This window comes from Dermochelys coriacea, chromosome 4 (genome assembly GCF_009764565.3).
Source record: "Dermochelys coriacea isolate rDerCor1 chromosome 4, rDerCor1.pri.v4, whole genome shotgun sequence".
NCBI lineage: Eukaryota > Metazoa > Chordata > Testudines > Dermochelyidae > Dermochelys > Dermochelys coriacea.
Genome location: NC_050071.1, coordinates 128,532,543 through 128,546,328, shown reverse-complemented (window position 1 = coordinate 128,546,328; position 13,786 = coordinate 128,532,543). Strand labels below are relative to the sequence as shown.

Below are 13,786 nucleotides of genomic sequence, written 5' to 3'. Positions count from 1 at the left end.
TCCTTGTTGTTTTTGCTGATACAGACTAACATGGCTACCACTCTGAAACCTTTACAGAACAGGGTAGCAGATAGAATACCCCTGGTCGGGATTCCAGGGCTGTGTCTGTGCGGATTTGTTCTTGTTCTTTTTCAGGAAGTTTCTTGAGCAAATGCTGTAGTTTCTTTTGGTAACCCTCAGTGGGATCAGAGGGTAATGGCTTGTAGAAAGTGGTGTTGGAGAGCTGCCTAGCAGCTCTTGTTCATATTCCGACCTATTCATGATGATGATAGCACCTCCTTTGTCAGCCTTTTTGATTATGATGTCAGAGTTGTTTCTGAGGCTGTGGATGGCATTGTGTTCTGCACGGCTGAGGTTATGGGGCAAGTGATGCTGCTTTTCCACAATTTTCAGCACGACTTAGGCTTGAATAAAGACTGGGAGTGGATGGGTCATTACACAAATTAAAACTATTTCCCCCATGTTTATTCCCCTCCCCGCCCCGCTGTTCCTCAGATGTTCTTGTCAACTGCTGGAAATGGCCCACCTTGATTATCACTACAAAAGGTCCCCCCCATCCTCTGCTCTCCTGCTGGTAATAGCTCACCTTAAGTGATCACTCTGGTTACAGTGTGTATGGTAACACCCATTGTTTCATGTTCTTGTGTATATAAATCTCCCCACTGTATTTTCCACCGAATGCATCCGATGAAGTGAGCTGTAGCTCACGAAAGCTTATTCTCAAATAAATTTGTTAGTCTCTAAGGTGCCACAAGTCCTCCTTTTCTCTTTACAGAACAGAGACCTAGGTGTGGAGCTCAGCCTTCTATAAGCCTCTTGACTTCTGACTGTTAAATAGAGACCTGATCCTGCACTGAATTCTGCATGGGCGGACTCTTATGCCTGTCTGACGTCAATGGTGCTTCATGAAGTGCAGAAGTCCACCTGTGAAGAGTTCATTCCAGAATTGAGGTCTAGGTGTTTTCATAGCTTCCACCAATACACCATATAAAAATCCAGTTGAGGCTTCAAATTCAGAACCTTGCCTTGTAATTTCATCCCATGTCCTTATGTGGCCTTGTGATCACTAAGCTTAATTTTTGTAAAATTTCCCCCTTTGCAAAGTGGTTCATGGCATAAACACAGAGAAGTTAGATAAACAAGTAAAGTCCGCTTGCTAGAAGGTTGCAACTTAACACTACTTTATTTCTTATAATTCAGAATGATAACACACAAGAACCAAAGAGAGACAAAGCTGTTCCCTAAGACAGAGAGGCACAACTCACCTTCCCCTTGTTCTTTTCAGACTGACTATGGTACTGCTCCCCATCCCAGATGACTAAGGTACCTAGCCTGCAAGTGGACCTGGAACTTCCTCCCTCCACACACACTTTTAAAGTGATAGCTTGCATGTCCGGATTATTCACACAAGTAGGGGTTATTCATAAGAACAGTCCTGCTGGGTCAGACCAATGGTCCATCTGGCCCAGGATCCTTTCTTCTGACAGGTTTCAGAGTAGCAGCCGTGTTAGTCTGTATTCGCAAAAAGAAAAGGAGTACTTGTGGCACCTTAGAGGCCTACTTGCAGGTTCACTGTTCAATACATGAACTTGGCAAGAACAGGGATGATATGGTAGAAATTCAAACATTCCTAAGAAGTGCTAGACACTTGCATAAGCACATTCTAGAAGGATTGTGCCAGAACACCCCGATACCAAGATATGGTGTAAACACACTCCCCAAAGATGATACAGGGACCACTGACCCTTCTTAAAGATAAGATCAGGATGACAGACTGATGGACAGAGATGTTTTGATCAAATCAACAGGTACAAGGTAAGAGGTAAAAAGAAAAGGAGTACTTGTGGCACCTTAGAGACTAACAAATTTATTAGAGCATAAGCTTTCGTGAGCTACAGCTCACTTCAAAGTGAGAAAACTTATGCTCTAATAAATTTGTTAGTCTCTAAGGTGCCACAAGTACTCCTTTTCTTTTTTCTTCTGACAGTGGCCAGCACCAGATGCTTCAGAGGGAATGAACAGAACAGTTTTGAGTCCAGTCCTATCTTCTGGCAGTTGGTGCTTTAGGGACACCCGGAGCATGGGGTTGCCTCCCTGACCATCTTGGCTAATAGCCATTGATGGACCTATGCTCCATGAATTTATCTAATGCTTTTTTGAACCCAGTTACTTTTAGCCTTCACTACATCCTATGGCATTGAGGGTCACAGGTTGACTGTGAGATTCATGTGAGTAAGAATTGCAGGATTGGGCCTTACGTTAGTCATTTCAAAAGTATTTTATTCAGTTATTTCCAGAGCAATGTTTTATGTCGTTGTTAACATTTACATTTTTCAGAAATAAGTTTTTTTGTAGCATTGGCTTGGTGCTTTATAAATACCAAAGGTCCTTATCCTGCAAAAGGGACCCACTTGTGCAGACCCCTTGCTCACACAAAGTCCTATGCATGTCCAGGTAATGAATCCTGACGTGAGATTGATGCAAGTGTCGTTATCCACCTACAACTTATTATGGCATTTGTGCCCATGTGAGCATAAGAATCCTTGCAGCACTGGGACTTGAAATACATAATTGCAATATTTATATTGCAGTAAGATTTTTAAATAATATTTGTGTAGGATTAAAGTAATTATTTGCCCAGGTTAAATTTTGTTGTTATTTTTTTTCATTAAATTTTGTTGTAAAAGACAGTTGTGGGACTGTTTTAGTGACCTATGCTCTTTATTAGTAAATATTACAGCATGTTCCTTGTAAGAAACATTTATTTGAAGCAGAATATATTGAGATCTCTCCTTAGCTTTCCTGAGCTCACCAACATCAGCCCCTGATTCTGAGCCCCCTGAAGCCAGCGGGGAGAATTTGATGCTTAGCTAGCGGGAGCAAGATGAAAAGGTTCTCGTGTTACACCCTCATCCCTGAAAACTACATTTCCCAGCATGCCCCACGCAGCACCGCTTAGTTCTGGGGAGCTTTTATTGGCTGGGTGCCCGTCCTCCAGCCCCCTCTCTGATTGGTCTGTTCATACCGAGGTCACCTCTGACTTGATTGGCTCCTGGCCTGTCATTGGCAGAGTCGAGCTAACGTTGACATTTGAAATCCTGAGGCGGGGGCCGCGGCGAGCGGGGTCGGCGGGTTGCTTGCCGGTGACGGGGAGAGCGGCTGCGGGGCGAAGAGGGGCGACAGCCGGGCAGCCCAGCGCACAGGCAGGGCCTCAGGCCTGGAAGTCGCCGGCAGGTAGCAGCCCCTCCCCCCCCCGCTGCGGGGAAGCTGGCGGGGAGGCGGCGGGGCGGGGAGAGGTTTGTGGGTTCGCCGTTGAGGGAGTCTGCGGTGGGGGGGACTAATGGGGCTCCCTGGGCAGGGTGGATTTGGCTCGTGTGCTGAGGCTAGGGTGAAGGTGTCCTGACGACACTGCGGGGGGCGGCCGTCCGTCTGTCGGCCTCTAAGCCTCCCCATCTCCTGTCGCCCCCTCTTCTCCCTCTCTCCGGTCCAATCCCAGGAAGTGAGCTGTAGCCCACGAAAGCTTCGGCCCAAATAGATTCGTTAGTCTCTGAGGTGCCACAAGTCCTCCGGTTCTTTTTGCGGATACAGACGAACCCGGCTGCTGCTCTGAGACCTCTCTAGGCTGTTCTCCCTTCCCCATTGTTGCCGCTCAGTGGCCACTTCTGCGGCTACTCGGTGTGGGAGTCGCTGCTCCATTACTGGTAACCCAATGTCTTGGTGATTCACCAGGAAAAGGCCATCTTTTGTTCCCGTGAAATGCGTTACCGGGGCAGGGGGTTTAATCATCAGCTGACTTGGCAGTAGCATGACCAGGATTTCCTCTGCTCCCTGATGAGCCTGTTTCAGAGTAGCATCCGATGAAGTGAGCTGCAGCTCACGAAAGCTTATGCTCAAATAAATTTGTTAGTCTCTAAGGTGCCACATTTCTTTTTGATGAGGCTGTGTCACCCTATGACCGTTCCTCTGAGTTGTGTGTTACTTTCGCAGACTTGCCTGTGGGGCTGTAACTTACTAAACAGGATGGCTTTTTTGTGGTTGGGAAGTCTGAGTAAAATCAGCCTGGCAATCGTGTCTTCTAGTTGTAAATAAAAATTGATTTTTTTTCGTTTACATTTGCTACTAACTTAAATACTGTTTTTTTTTTTTTTTTTTTGTGTTTTTTTTTTTTTTTTTAAACATTGCTATGGTCCTCCTAATGACTATGCTCTTATTGAGTGCTAAATCTAAGAGCTAAATATTGCAAAAAAATAAAATGTAGTTTTTAAAAAATGTGGTATGTTTTACACATGTGCCCAAGGTATCTTTCCGAAGAAGTGAGCTGTAGCTCACGAAAGCTTATGCTCAAATAAATTTGTTAGTCTCTAAGGTGCCACAAGTACTCCTTTTCTTTTTTAAATATCCATGTTATTCTATGACTGTTATTCTCAACCTATTTACCATTGTGGGCTGCATATCCAGCTCCCTATGTGTTATGTGGACCCCGTCCACACAATATATACTACCTGTATGGCCCCGAGGATGTCATATGGGCTGTAGCTGTGTGCTGATTGGGCCCCAAGTGGTCCATGGGTTGAGAACCACAGTTCTATAAACTGAACATAGACAACGTGCACATGCCAGTATAGAACACTGGCCATGCAAAGCACTGAAGCTACCTGTTCTTCATGTCCTGTGTTCTGCTGAAGAACTGAAGTCATTATTCATAATGCTCCACGCTAGTCTCTTCTCTCTACGCTGAATATTCAATGCAAACTTTAAGTATGCACAGCCATATCAGTATTTGGGTATGCTGTTGCCATGATCTTAAAGTTTGACATATATGCCAAAATGAACTATTACTAAACAGTTTTAGCTGCGTATCTTCTAATTTCAGGTTTTGTGCATTCTGAGGCATACACAGCACTTGGTCTGAGAAACTTGAGTTGACTGTTTTATCTAACGATATTGACAGTTTGGCACCAATGCACTTAATTATATCCTTCACTAAAACCTAAAGCAATTAAATGTTAAATTGTTGAGATTTATATATTTATAAGACGGAAAACTCGGTGATGGCTTTCACATACTAAATCACATTTACACATGACAATTCTTATGCAGTTGTATCTCATGGTATATTAATATTTATGCAAATAGATCAAGTTATAGTTAATTGCTGTGAAAACTAACTTGTGTTCTCAATCAAATCTTACATTAAAGTAGTCTACTCTCTGCAACGCTACTTCAGATATCAAGTATTTATAATGACTTTGTTTCAGAATGTAGAAATGGTTGCTAATGTATGGAAATCTAGATATGTGGTGTGTGTATATATAGTATCTTTAACTTGATGCTGGATCCCTATTGTGCACATCCATATGTCTTTTTAGTGGTCTTTTATTAACTTTTCCAGCATGAGCAAAGGCAGGTAAATTGAATAAGTAAACAAGTTTCTAAATGGTCCTTGTTGTGTAAAGAGATCTGGTATTAAAAGGATGCTGTCAACTTAAATCTTATCTTAAACTTTCTATTTTATTCACTGACTACTACAGTGACTATTACAACTACAACTCTAAAAATTCAGTTCGCTGCTGCTCACAGGTTTGCATGCATGCTAACCCCTTCCCTCTCCCACCCTTTTTTGCTTGGACAAAAAGCAGTGAGGTTAACTTCCCTTGAAGATTCTTAGAGCTGTAATTTGGGGGCAAAGTTTCGGTTGACACTGTCCCTTTAAAACAAGATGAGGACTAAAAAGAATAACAGATGTGCTTTAAATCCTGCTAAACTTTCTTGCGTACCCTGTCCATTTTTAAAAAACCCTCATAGATAGCTCTTAAACATTCAAGAGTAATACTAGGCATCTGTAATTATTATCACAATCATACCCACAAAAAGACAGACAAATGAAAAGAGTGTCAGAAATCGTCAGAGTTTGAGTCCAGTGCCAGAATCAAAAACATTAGGATTTTTATAATAATTTTTTGAATACTTGCTTTCACTGTGCTCTAAACTTCTCTATCTTTTGTCCTTGATATAAAACCCACTGAAAAGTAAAAAGAAAAGGAGTGCTTGTGGCACCTTAGTCTCTAATGTGCTACAAGTACTCCTTTTTCTTTTTGCGAATACAGACTAACACGGCTGCTACTCTGAAAAGTAAGCATACTATTAATTGTGCTCCCCTAGATCACTCATAAAACAAATCAGCTTACAAAGTCTGATGAGCTGTGTATAGGCTCCTTTAATGTCAACGGTGCATGGAAAAATTATATTCCCTATAAAACTTTTCTGGTTCTCATGGTAAAATGTTATACACAATATTTATGTAAACAGGACCCTATGGTTCTACGTGCCTTATTATGTCTGCTTGAACTGTTGAGTCACAATTTATATTTGAGGGGGATGAATAACTGACATCCTGAGAAAGTGGGAGGAAATGCATATTATGCTTATATGTCCTCTGTACCATTTCAGAACATTGACTATTAAAAGCTCTGTTCAAATAAGGAGATTCTGGAAGCTTAATCCTGATGCATTATAAATTAAAATGTAGAAATTTTGCAGGCATTCTGTTTCCCCTGCAAAAACTGTGGCTATGCATAGCTTGAATATCATGATGACTGCACATACCTGTCAGGTTTGAGTGAGGGAAGGGAAGAGAAGAGAACTGTTTTGACCATGTTGTGTTTAAAAGCAGAGTTGCTGATGTAATATTGTATGTATCTGCTTTTTCAATGTATTGTAATACATTAACTTGCATAAGGGTTTAGAATAGTTGTAAAAACTCAGTTCTGGGGCTGTTTCAGTCTTAGGGGGGAGGGATAGCTCAGTGGTTTAAGCATTGGCCTGCTAAACCCAGGGTTGTGAGTTCAATCCTTGAGGGGGCCATTTAGGGATCTGGGGCAAAAATTGGGGATTGTGCCCGCTTTGAGCAGCAGGTTGGACTAGATGATCTCCTGAGGTCCCTTCCAACCCTGATATTCTATGATTCCTTCACTAGCATGACAGGCTGACTGTTAAGTGTCAGTTATCTGAAAGCACAGCTGTCTGACCACACCCTCTCATTCCCATTGTGGGAATGTAAATGTGTTCATTTTCTAGAATGAGTCTGCACATTTTAAATGGCGAAAACATCAGTGATGATCTAACAGCAGAAAGCTGTTCCTTCCTTTTCCCGCCACCAGAGACCACAGGGAGACCTTCTATCCTTCGTCCATCACAGAAAGAAAATCTGCCACCAAAAAGTGTAGCAAAAGCTATGAAGGTATGGTTGCATTTATGTTAGCCTCTTCCTTCTCACGCTTTCAGGACCTCACTCTTAAGAGAAAAAATCATGTATGTTTTGTTGGGGGCTTAAAAATATTCAATCAGAAACTACTTTTTTTTTCACCTCAAAGGTAACTTTTCAAACTCCTATGAGGGATCCTCAGACTCTCAGAATCCTGAGTCCTAGTATGGAAAACAAACTTGATACTACTTTCACACTAGACGATTGTACTGAAGTTCTAGGAGACCTTCATCTGTCTGAATCCAGCAGTGCTGCGTGAGTAATACTCTCAATGTTCTTGCAAATTAAGGCTATTAAGGCTTGCAAATTAAAGCTATTAAGAGTGACTGGTTTGTGAATGCAATATATGTTGAGGATGACTATCTCCCATTAGAAATTTGTCTGCATAATCAACTCTGACATTTTCATACTTGTCAGCAAGTTCTAAATTATACAAGTAAAGCAATCTGGTGCTGCAATTAAAAATGATATGGGGAGCCTACATAGCTGGAGCAAAAATACCCTAGTAATAAGCAGTACTACGATAGTAATTATAATAGTATTACAATAGTAATTCCCACGTTCTATGACCAGTGCTTTCACTGGTACTAGTCAAAGGAGCCTGACTAGAGGCAATGCTTGAGTTATACCTATAAAACGATGCTGGGAAGACGAGCCCTTAGACTACTCCTTTGTAATACATGTACATGACTAAGATTTTTTTTCAGTGGTACTCATTTGTAAGTAGGGCTGTCGATTTAATCGCAGTTAACTCAAGCGATTAACTCAAAGAAATTAATCGCGATTAATCAGAGTTTTAATCACACTGTTAAACTATAGAATACCAGTTGAAATTTATTAAATATTTTGATGTTTTTCTACATTTTCAAGTATATTGATTTCAATTACAACACAGAATACGAAGTGTGCAGTGCTCACTTTATATTTTTATTACAAATATTTGCACTGTAAAAATGAGAAACAAAAGAAATGGTATTTTTCAATTCACCTCATACAAGTACTGTAGTGCAATCTCTTTATTGTGAAAGTGCAACTTACAAATGTAGAATTTTTTTTGTAATTTAACTGCACTCAAAAACAAAATAGTGTAAAACTTCAGAGCCTACAAATCCATTCAGTCCTACTTCTTGTTCAGCGAATCGCTCAGACAAACAAGTTTGTTTACATGTGCAGGAGGCAATGCTGCCCACTTCTTGTTTACAGTGTCACCTGAAAGTAAGAACAGGCATTCACATGGCACTGTTGTAGCCAGCATTTCAAGATATTTACATGCCAGATGCACTAAAGATCCATATGTCCCTTCATGCTTTAGCCACCATTCCAGAGGACATGCACCCATGATGATGATGGGTTTTGCTCAATAACGATCCAAAGCAGTGCCGACCGACGCATGTTCATTTTCATTATCTGAGTCGGATGCCACTAGCAGAAGATTGATTGTCTTTTTTGATGGTTCGGGTTCTGTAGTTTCTGCATCAGAATGTTGCTCTTTTAAGGCTTCTGAAAGCTTGCTCTACACCTCGTCCCTCTCAGATTTTGGAAGGCACTTCAGATTCTTAAAACCTTGGCTCAAGTGCTGTAGCTATCTTTAGAAATCTCACATTAGTACCTTCTTTGCGTTTTGTCAAATCTGCAGTGAAAGTGTTCTTAAAACAAAGAACATGCTGGGTCATCTTCTGAGACTACTATAACATGAAATAGATGTCAGAATGCGGGTAAAACACAGAGGAGGAGACGTACAATTCTTCCCCCAAGGAGTTCAGTCGCAAATTTAATTAATACCTTTTTTTTTTTTTTTTTTTTAAACAAGCATCATCAGCATTGAAGCATGTCCACCAGAATGGTGCCCAAAGCATAAAGGGGCATACGAATGTTTAGCATATCTGGCATGTAAATGCCTTGCAATGCTGGCTACAAAAGTGCCATATGAATGCCTGTTCTCGCTTACAGGTGACATTGTAAATAAGAAGCAGGCAGCATCATCTCCTGCAAATTGTAACCAAACTTGTTTTGTGTGAGCAATTGGCTGAAGTAGGAAGGAGTGGACTTGCAGACTCTAAAGCTTTACTTTGTTTGTTTGTTTGTTTGTTTTTTTTATTTTTGAATGCAGTTATTTTTTGTACATAATTCTACATTTGTAAGCTCAACTTTCATGTTAGAGATTGCACTACAGTATTTGTATTAGGTGAATTGAAAAATACTATTTTTTACAGTGCAAATATTTGAAATAAAAATAATTATAAAGTGAGCACAGTACACTTTGTATTCTGTTGTAATTGAAATCAATATATTTGAAAATGTGGAAAAGATCTAAAAGTATTTAAATAATCTATTATTTAACCACGTGATTAATTGTGATTAATTTGTTTAATCACTTATAAACCCTACTTGTATGGCATTTTGTTCTTTTTTGAGAAAATTACTATCTCCAAGCTGGCTAAAAAAGAACTGGATAATCTTTGACTAGTGGTCAAATTCTGATCTCAAATCCATGCAGCCCCTATGAAATGAACAGCAGTATTTGAGTCTAATTCTTTAGGCACGGTCACTAATTTCTTAGTTATAATTCATATGCCAGCTAAACTTCTTGCTCCTATGTCTCTAAATGTTACGGTCTGACATGTAGGAATTAAGTGACTTTTACAATGGCAAAGTGGAACATTTATTGATGGTGTTGTACAGTCATGATTCAGGCACAAGTAACAGCATCTCAAGAGCTACTGCTTTTGTTAGAATAATAGAATATCCGAGTTGGAAGGGACCTCAGGAGGTCATCTAGTCCATTCCCCTGTTGTTGTATATCTCCTCTCCCTTTCTCCATACTATACTGAGAATGCTTGTGTTGCTGCACAGTCTAGTATTGTGTTATGGTAAGGAGCATGAGGACTTATTGTAGTACTAGGAGGAAGAAAGTACTGCAGACGGAAACTTTCAAAGAACTGCACAGTGGTGCATAGTTCTCAGGCTCTCTTATTGGTTAAGTACTGAAAGAGGATGGGTGGGGTCTGATTACTTAGACAACAAGTCTTGCAGAGAAGAGACTCACAGGATGGGGAGATCATAGTGAACTATATCCTTTCTTGCTTCCAACTTTGTCGTGCTGGAACTTTAACTGGTTGGCTTTTAATTATGTTTTGCTGTATAGCTCTTCTGTGTGTGGCATTTATATAACTATTTTGTACCCTTTTTTGCAAAAGGGGCAAAACAATGGGAGGAAATACTTTTTCAGGAAGTAATGTCTTAATGCTCTATCGTGTGTACATGAGCTACAAATAAGCAAACTTGAGCTCAGGGGTGACATGGGAACATAACGTTAGAATGTGTCTGTAGTGATTATGCATGATCTTTCTATAATCTATTCATTTACAGCAGTCGGTCATTTCTTTTTTCCCCCCCATGTTCTTCCTTGCTCCTCTGTTTTTAGTAAGTCTTAGCATTCAACTTTTGTATTCAGAGCAGTCTATGAAATTCTGGCATACATGTTTCATAGATGGTGGGGGAGGGGAGGGAGTGTTCAGGGACAGCAAAAAAAAAAAAAAAAAGTCAGCAGTGACCAGAGAAAGCCAAAGGATGGAATGGAAGAAGTGAGTTATGTTATAACTTGATACATTATGTTGATGGTCACCTCCCATTATTAAAAACCCTGTGTGAATATCTACAGTAGTCCAGGAATGTGTACCATTCTCTGAATCTAAGTGCTGTAGGGGTTTTCAGTACTACTGGTTCTTTACTACTGCGGTACATATTTAGCCTTTCCAGACAGTTATGCTTTGAATTTCAGCCTCCCTTGTAAAGCATTCCTATGTGGGGTTAAGGAGAAAAGGAAGGGGACTCAGCAGTGCGTTTCTATATGAGCACAACGTGGTGGTGGAGAACTGACTTCTTTAGGAGAGATTTTGCTGGCTTTTCTCTAATCCCTGAACAGTAAGATACAAGGGTGGTAGGCTCTTTAGAAAGCAGACAAATTCTCTTGCTTTTATGGTGATCTCAGCCCTCTCATGTCCAACTCTTTTGATGTAGCATAAAGCTTTGCAAACTCCAGCATATGAGTTTGAAAACTATTTTTTAAATGGTGTCTTAAAATGGCTAATTATAAATTCACACTGACTTTATTTTTGTGTAACAGAAATCAACATGTAACAGAATTTGACACTAAAATTACTAGAGAAGATGCACAAATGCAGGAGGAAGCCAGTGTAGTTCCTTATCCAGATGATGAGATGCCAGTGAAAAGCTGTGGTACATATAGCATTGATTTTGATAACTTAAACAACATCAATCCATTCCAGAGTTCCTCTCAGATGCAGAATTCTCCTGAGAGCCTAAAAAAGTCTCCTATATTGTCTAGCAACCCTGAAAAGGTTTCTGAGAAAAATGATACAAATTCTCTGTCACTGGATGATACACTTCCTGTTACTTCCCCACCTATTGCTGCAGTGTCTGAGAGTACAAATCTAAATGCAGACGCTTTTATTGATGTAACAAAAAAGACTGTTTTCATGGATGTCGTGGTGTCTGGTAATGAATCCAAACCAATTCCTAATGACACTGAACAGGATATAAAGCCTACTTCTGGTGAAGTCAGCAAAACCAATTCTTCCAAAGGATCAACACAAACACAGATTTCTCCACCACCTGTACAAGGATCCTACACCTTTGATCCTAACAGCTCTGATATAACGCATCCTTTCGAAACTAGGGGATCAAAGCTACAGAATTCTCCAGTAGCAGAAAGAACTTCAACAAGAGAGTCAAAACCTGAAGAAGAGGCTAGCTTCTCCAAAGCCGAATCTGTAAAACTAGAATTTGATTTCACTGATAACACAGCTAGTAAAAGGCCACCTCCAAGGAAACTAGGCAAAAGACCTGGAATTAAGCCTCCTTCCAAGAAAACCACCATAGCTCTAGGGAAAACATTGGAGAACTCTGAGGCAAAAAGCAAGAGTAAAACAGAAAATGAAATTCCTGTTTCCACTGCATCTTATAACTTTGACTGGGACAAATTTGATGATCCAAACTTTAATCCATTTGGAGGAGGTTCCAAAGTTTCTAGCTCACCCAAATGCCTTAAACCCAACACCAAAAAAGCTAATCAGCAAGAGGAACAGGATAACACCTTACCAAAAAGGGAATCTCTTCCACCAGAGCAGATTAACAGAATTGTTGTTGCAGATGAGACTGCTGAAGAAATAGTGCCTGAAACTCAGTAAGTAAATCTTTAATTGAATTTGTAGAACTGCATCAAAGACTTTTTTTTCAGGGCAAGATGATGCCAAAAATTTGTGGGTGAGGAAATCTGTACAGTTCTGAGAAATCTGTGCTGGTGCCTCTGAACAGGTGTGTGTGTGTGTGTGTGTGTGTGTGTGTGTGTGTTGACAGTCAACAAATTAAAAATACCTCTCTGTCCTTGCTTCAGAAAGTAAAAGATAAAAGAGCATCAGATCTGTGTGCCTGCCTGCTCTCCCTTCACCATTGCCCGCCCCCTCCTTCAAAAAAAAAAACCAAACACATTATATCTACCCTGTTTCCCATTCACTGATCTGTCACACTCGTTCCATTGTAGATGTTAAAGCTTGGAGAGCTACCAGATAATGTCTGGTTCAGTAGCAGAGAGCGGAACAAACTGGACAATTGTTCTGTTTTACACTCTTAGCCTAAAATCAATTCTTCACTTCACCTCTGGTACCTAACCCTAATGTTCTTGGATGACCCTTGTTCTTGAAATGACTCTTGTTCATCCTATTATTCTATAGTAGGGAGTTAACACTGCTTTCTGGTTGTGAACACGATCTGTAATATAAATGCTTCTCACAAAATCTGGAGCTGGAGGAAAAAGTAGTAAAATCAAGGGACTGGAGCTTTCTTCCCCTAGTTAATTTTAGGGGGTAGGGTGTTGAGTTCTGAAGTCCAGTTCTAACCACTACACGCCAACGACTTTACTATGGAACATATTGGAAACAACTAGCTGTTTATCCAGAGTAGAATCTATTTACTTTGTTATATTAATTTGACAGGAATGAGTAATACGTGTTCACTATCCTGGTCAAGCATACAGAGCCACCTATTACTGTTAAACTTAGGGTAAATTATTAAATTTACACTGCCATCAGCTAAAGTATTGGACTGCTACAGTGAGGCTTTATGGAGTGCCTATAAAAACATTGCTACTGATATTAGACCGTTGTTAAGGGGAGGATGGGAACCCTATGAGTTCTGGGGTTTAACTCAAACAGAGCTGTTTTCACAGAAATGCTGCAGGTTTTAGAAGTAGAAACTCCTTTACATCTAATCTCCCTGCTTTTTGTTAATGGAAAAGGCTGTTTGGCCATTCTGTGACAGTCATGACTTTCTATGCATCCATGATAGCATTCTAGCTTTCATGGGAGAGGTATGTAAATTCATTCTTACCTGCTGATTTTTTTTGTTAATGGAGAGCTTGTTGCCATTTAGAGACCACTATATTAGTGGTAGGCTGGGGTGGGGCAGGGGTAAGGCAAGCTGTCAAACAAGTTTCCTCTGCTT

The 13,786-nt window shown here is 40.3% G+C and overlaps 1 protein-coding gene across 10 annotated transcripts in view; it reads left to right on the top strand.

Moving 5' to 3' along the window:
• The window catches only part of TACC3 (transforming acidic coiled-coil containing protein 3), a 34,847-nt gene that overhangs the window by 2,513 nt on the left and 18,548 nt on the right, over nucleotides 1–13,786 (top strand). For 4 of the 10 annotated variants that reach the window (XM_043512646.1, XM_038398355.2, XM_038398359.2 and 1 more), the window contains exons 2-4: nucleotides 7,078–7,240; nucleotides 7,374–7,519; nucleotides 11,391–12,470. In XM_043512646.1, the coding sequence (XP_043368581.1) occupies nucleotides 7,079–7,240; nucleotides 7,374–7,519; nucleotides 11,391–12,470 (1,388 nt within the window). In that variant the 5' untranslated portion in view covers nucleotide 7,078. Of the gene's footprint in view, nucleotides 1–3,043; nucleotides 3,235–7,077; nucleotides 7,241–7,373; nucleotides 7,520–10,265; nucleotides 10,849–11,390; nucleotides 12,471–13,786 lie in introns of those variants that run through there. The other 6 variants (XM_038398354.2, XM_038398358.2, XM_043512649.1 and 3 more) reach the window with 6 other exon arrangements.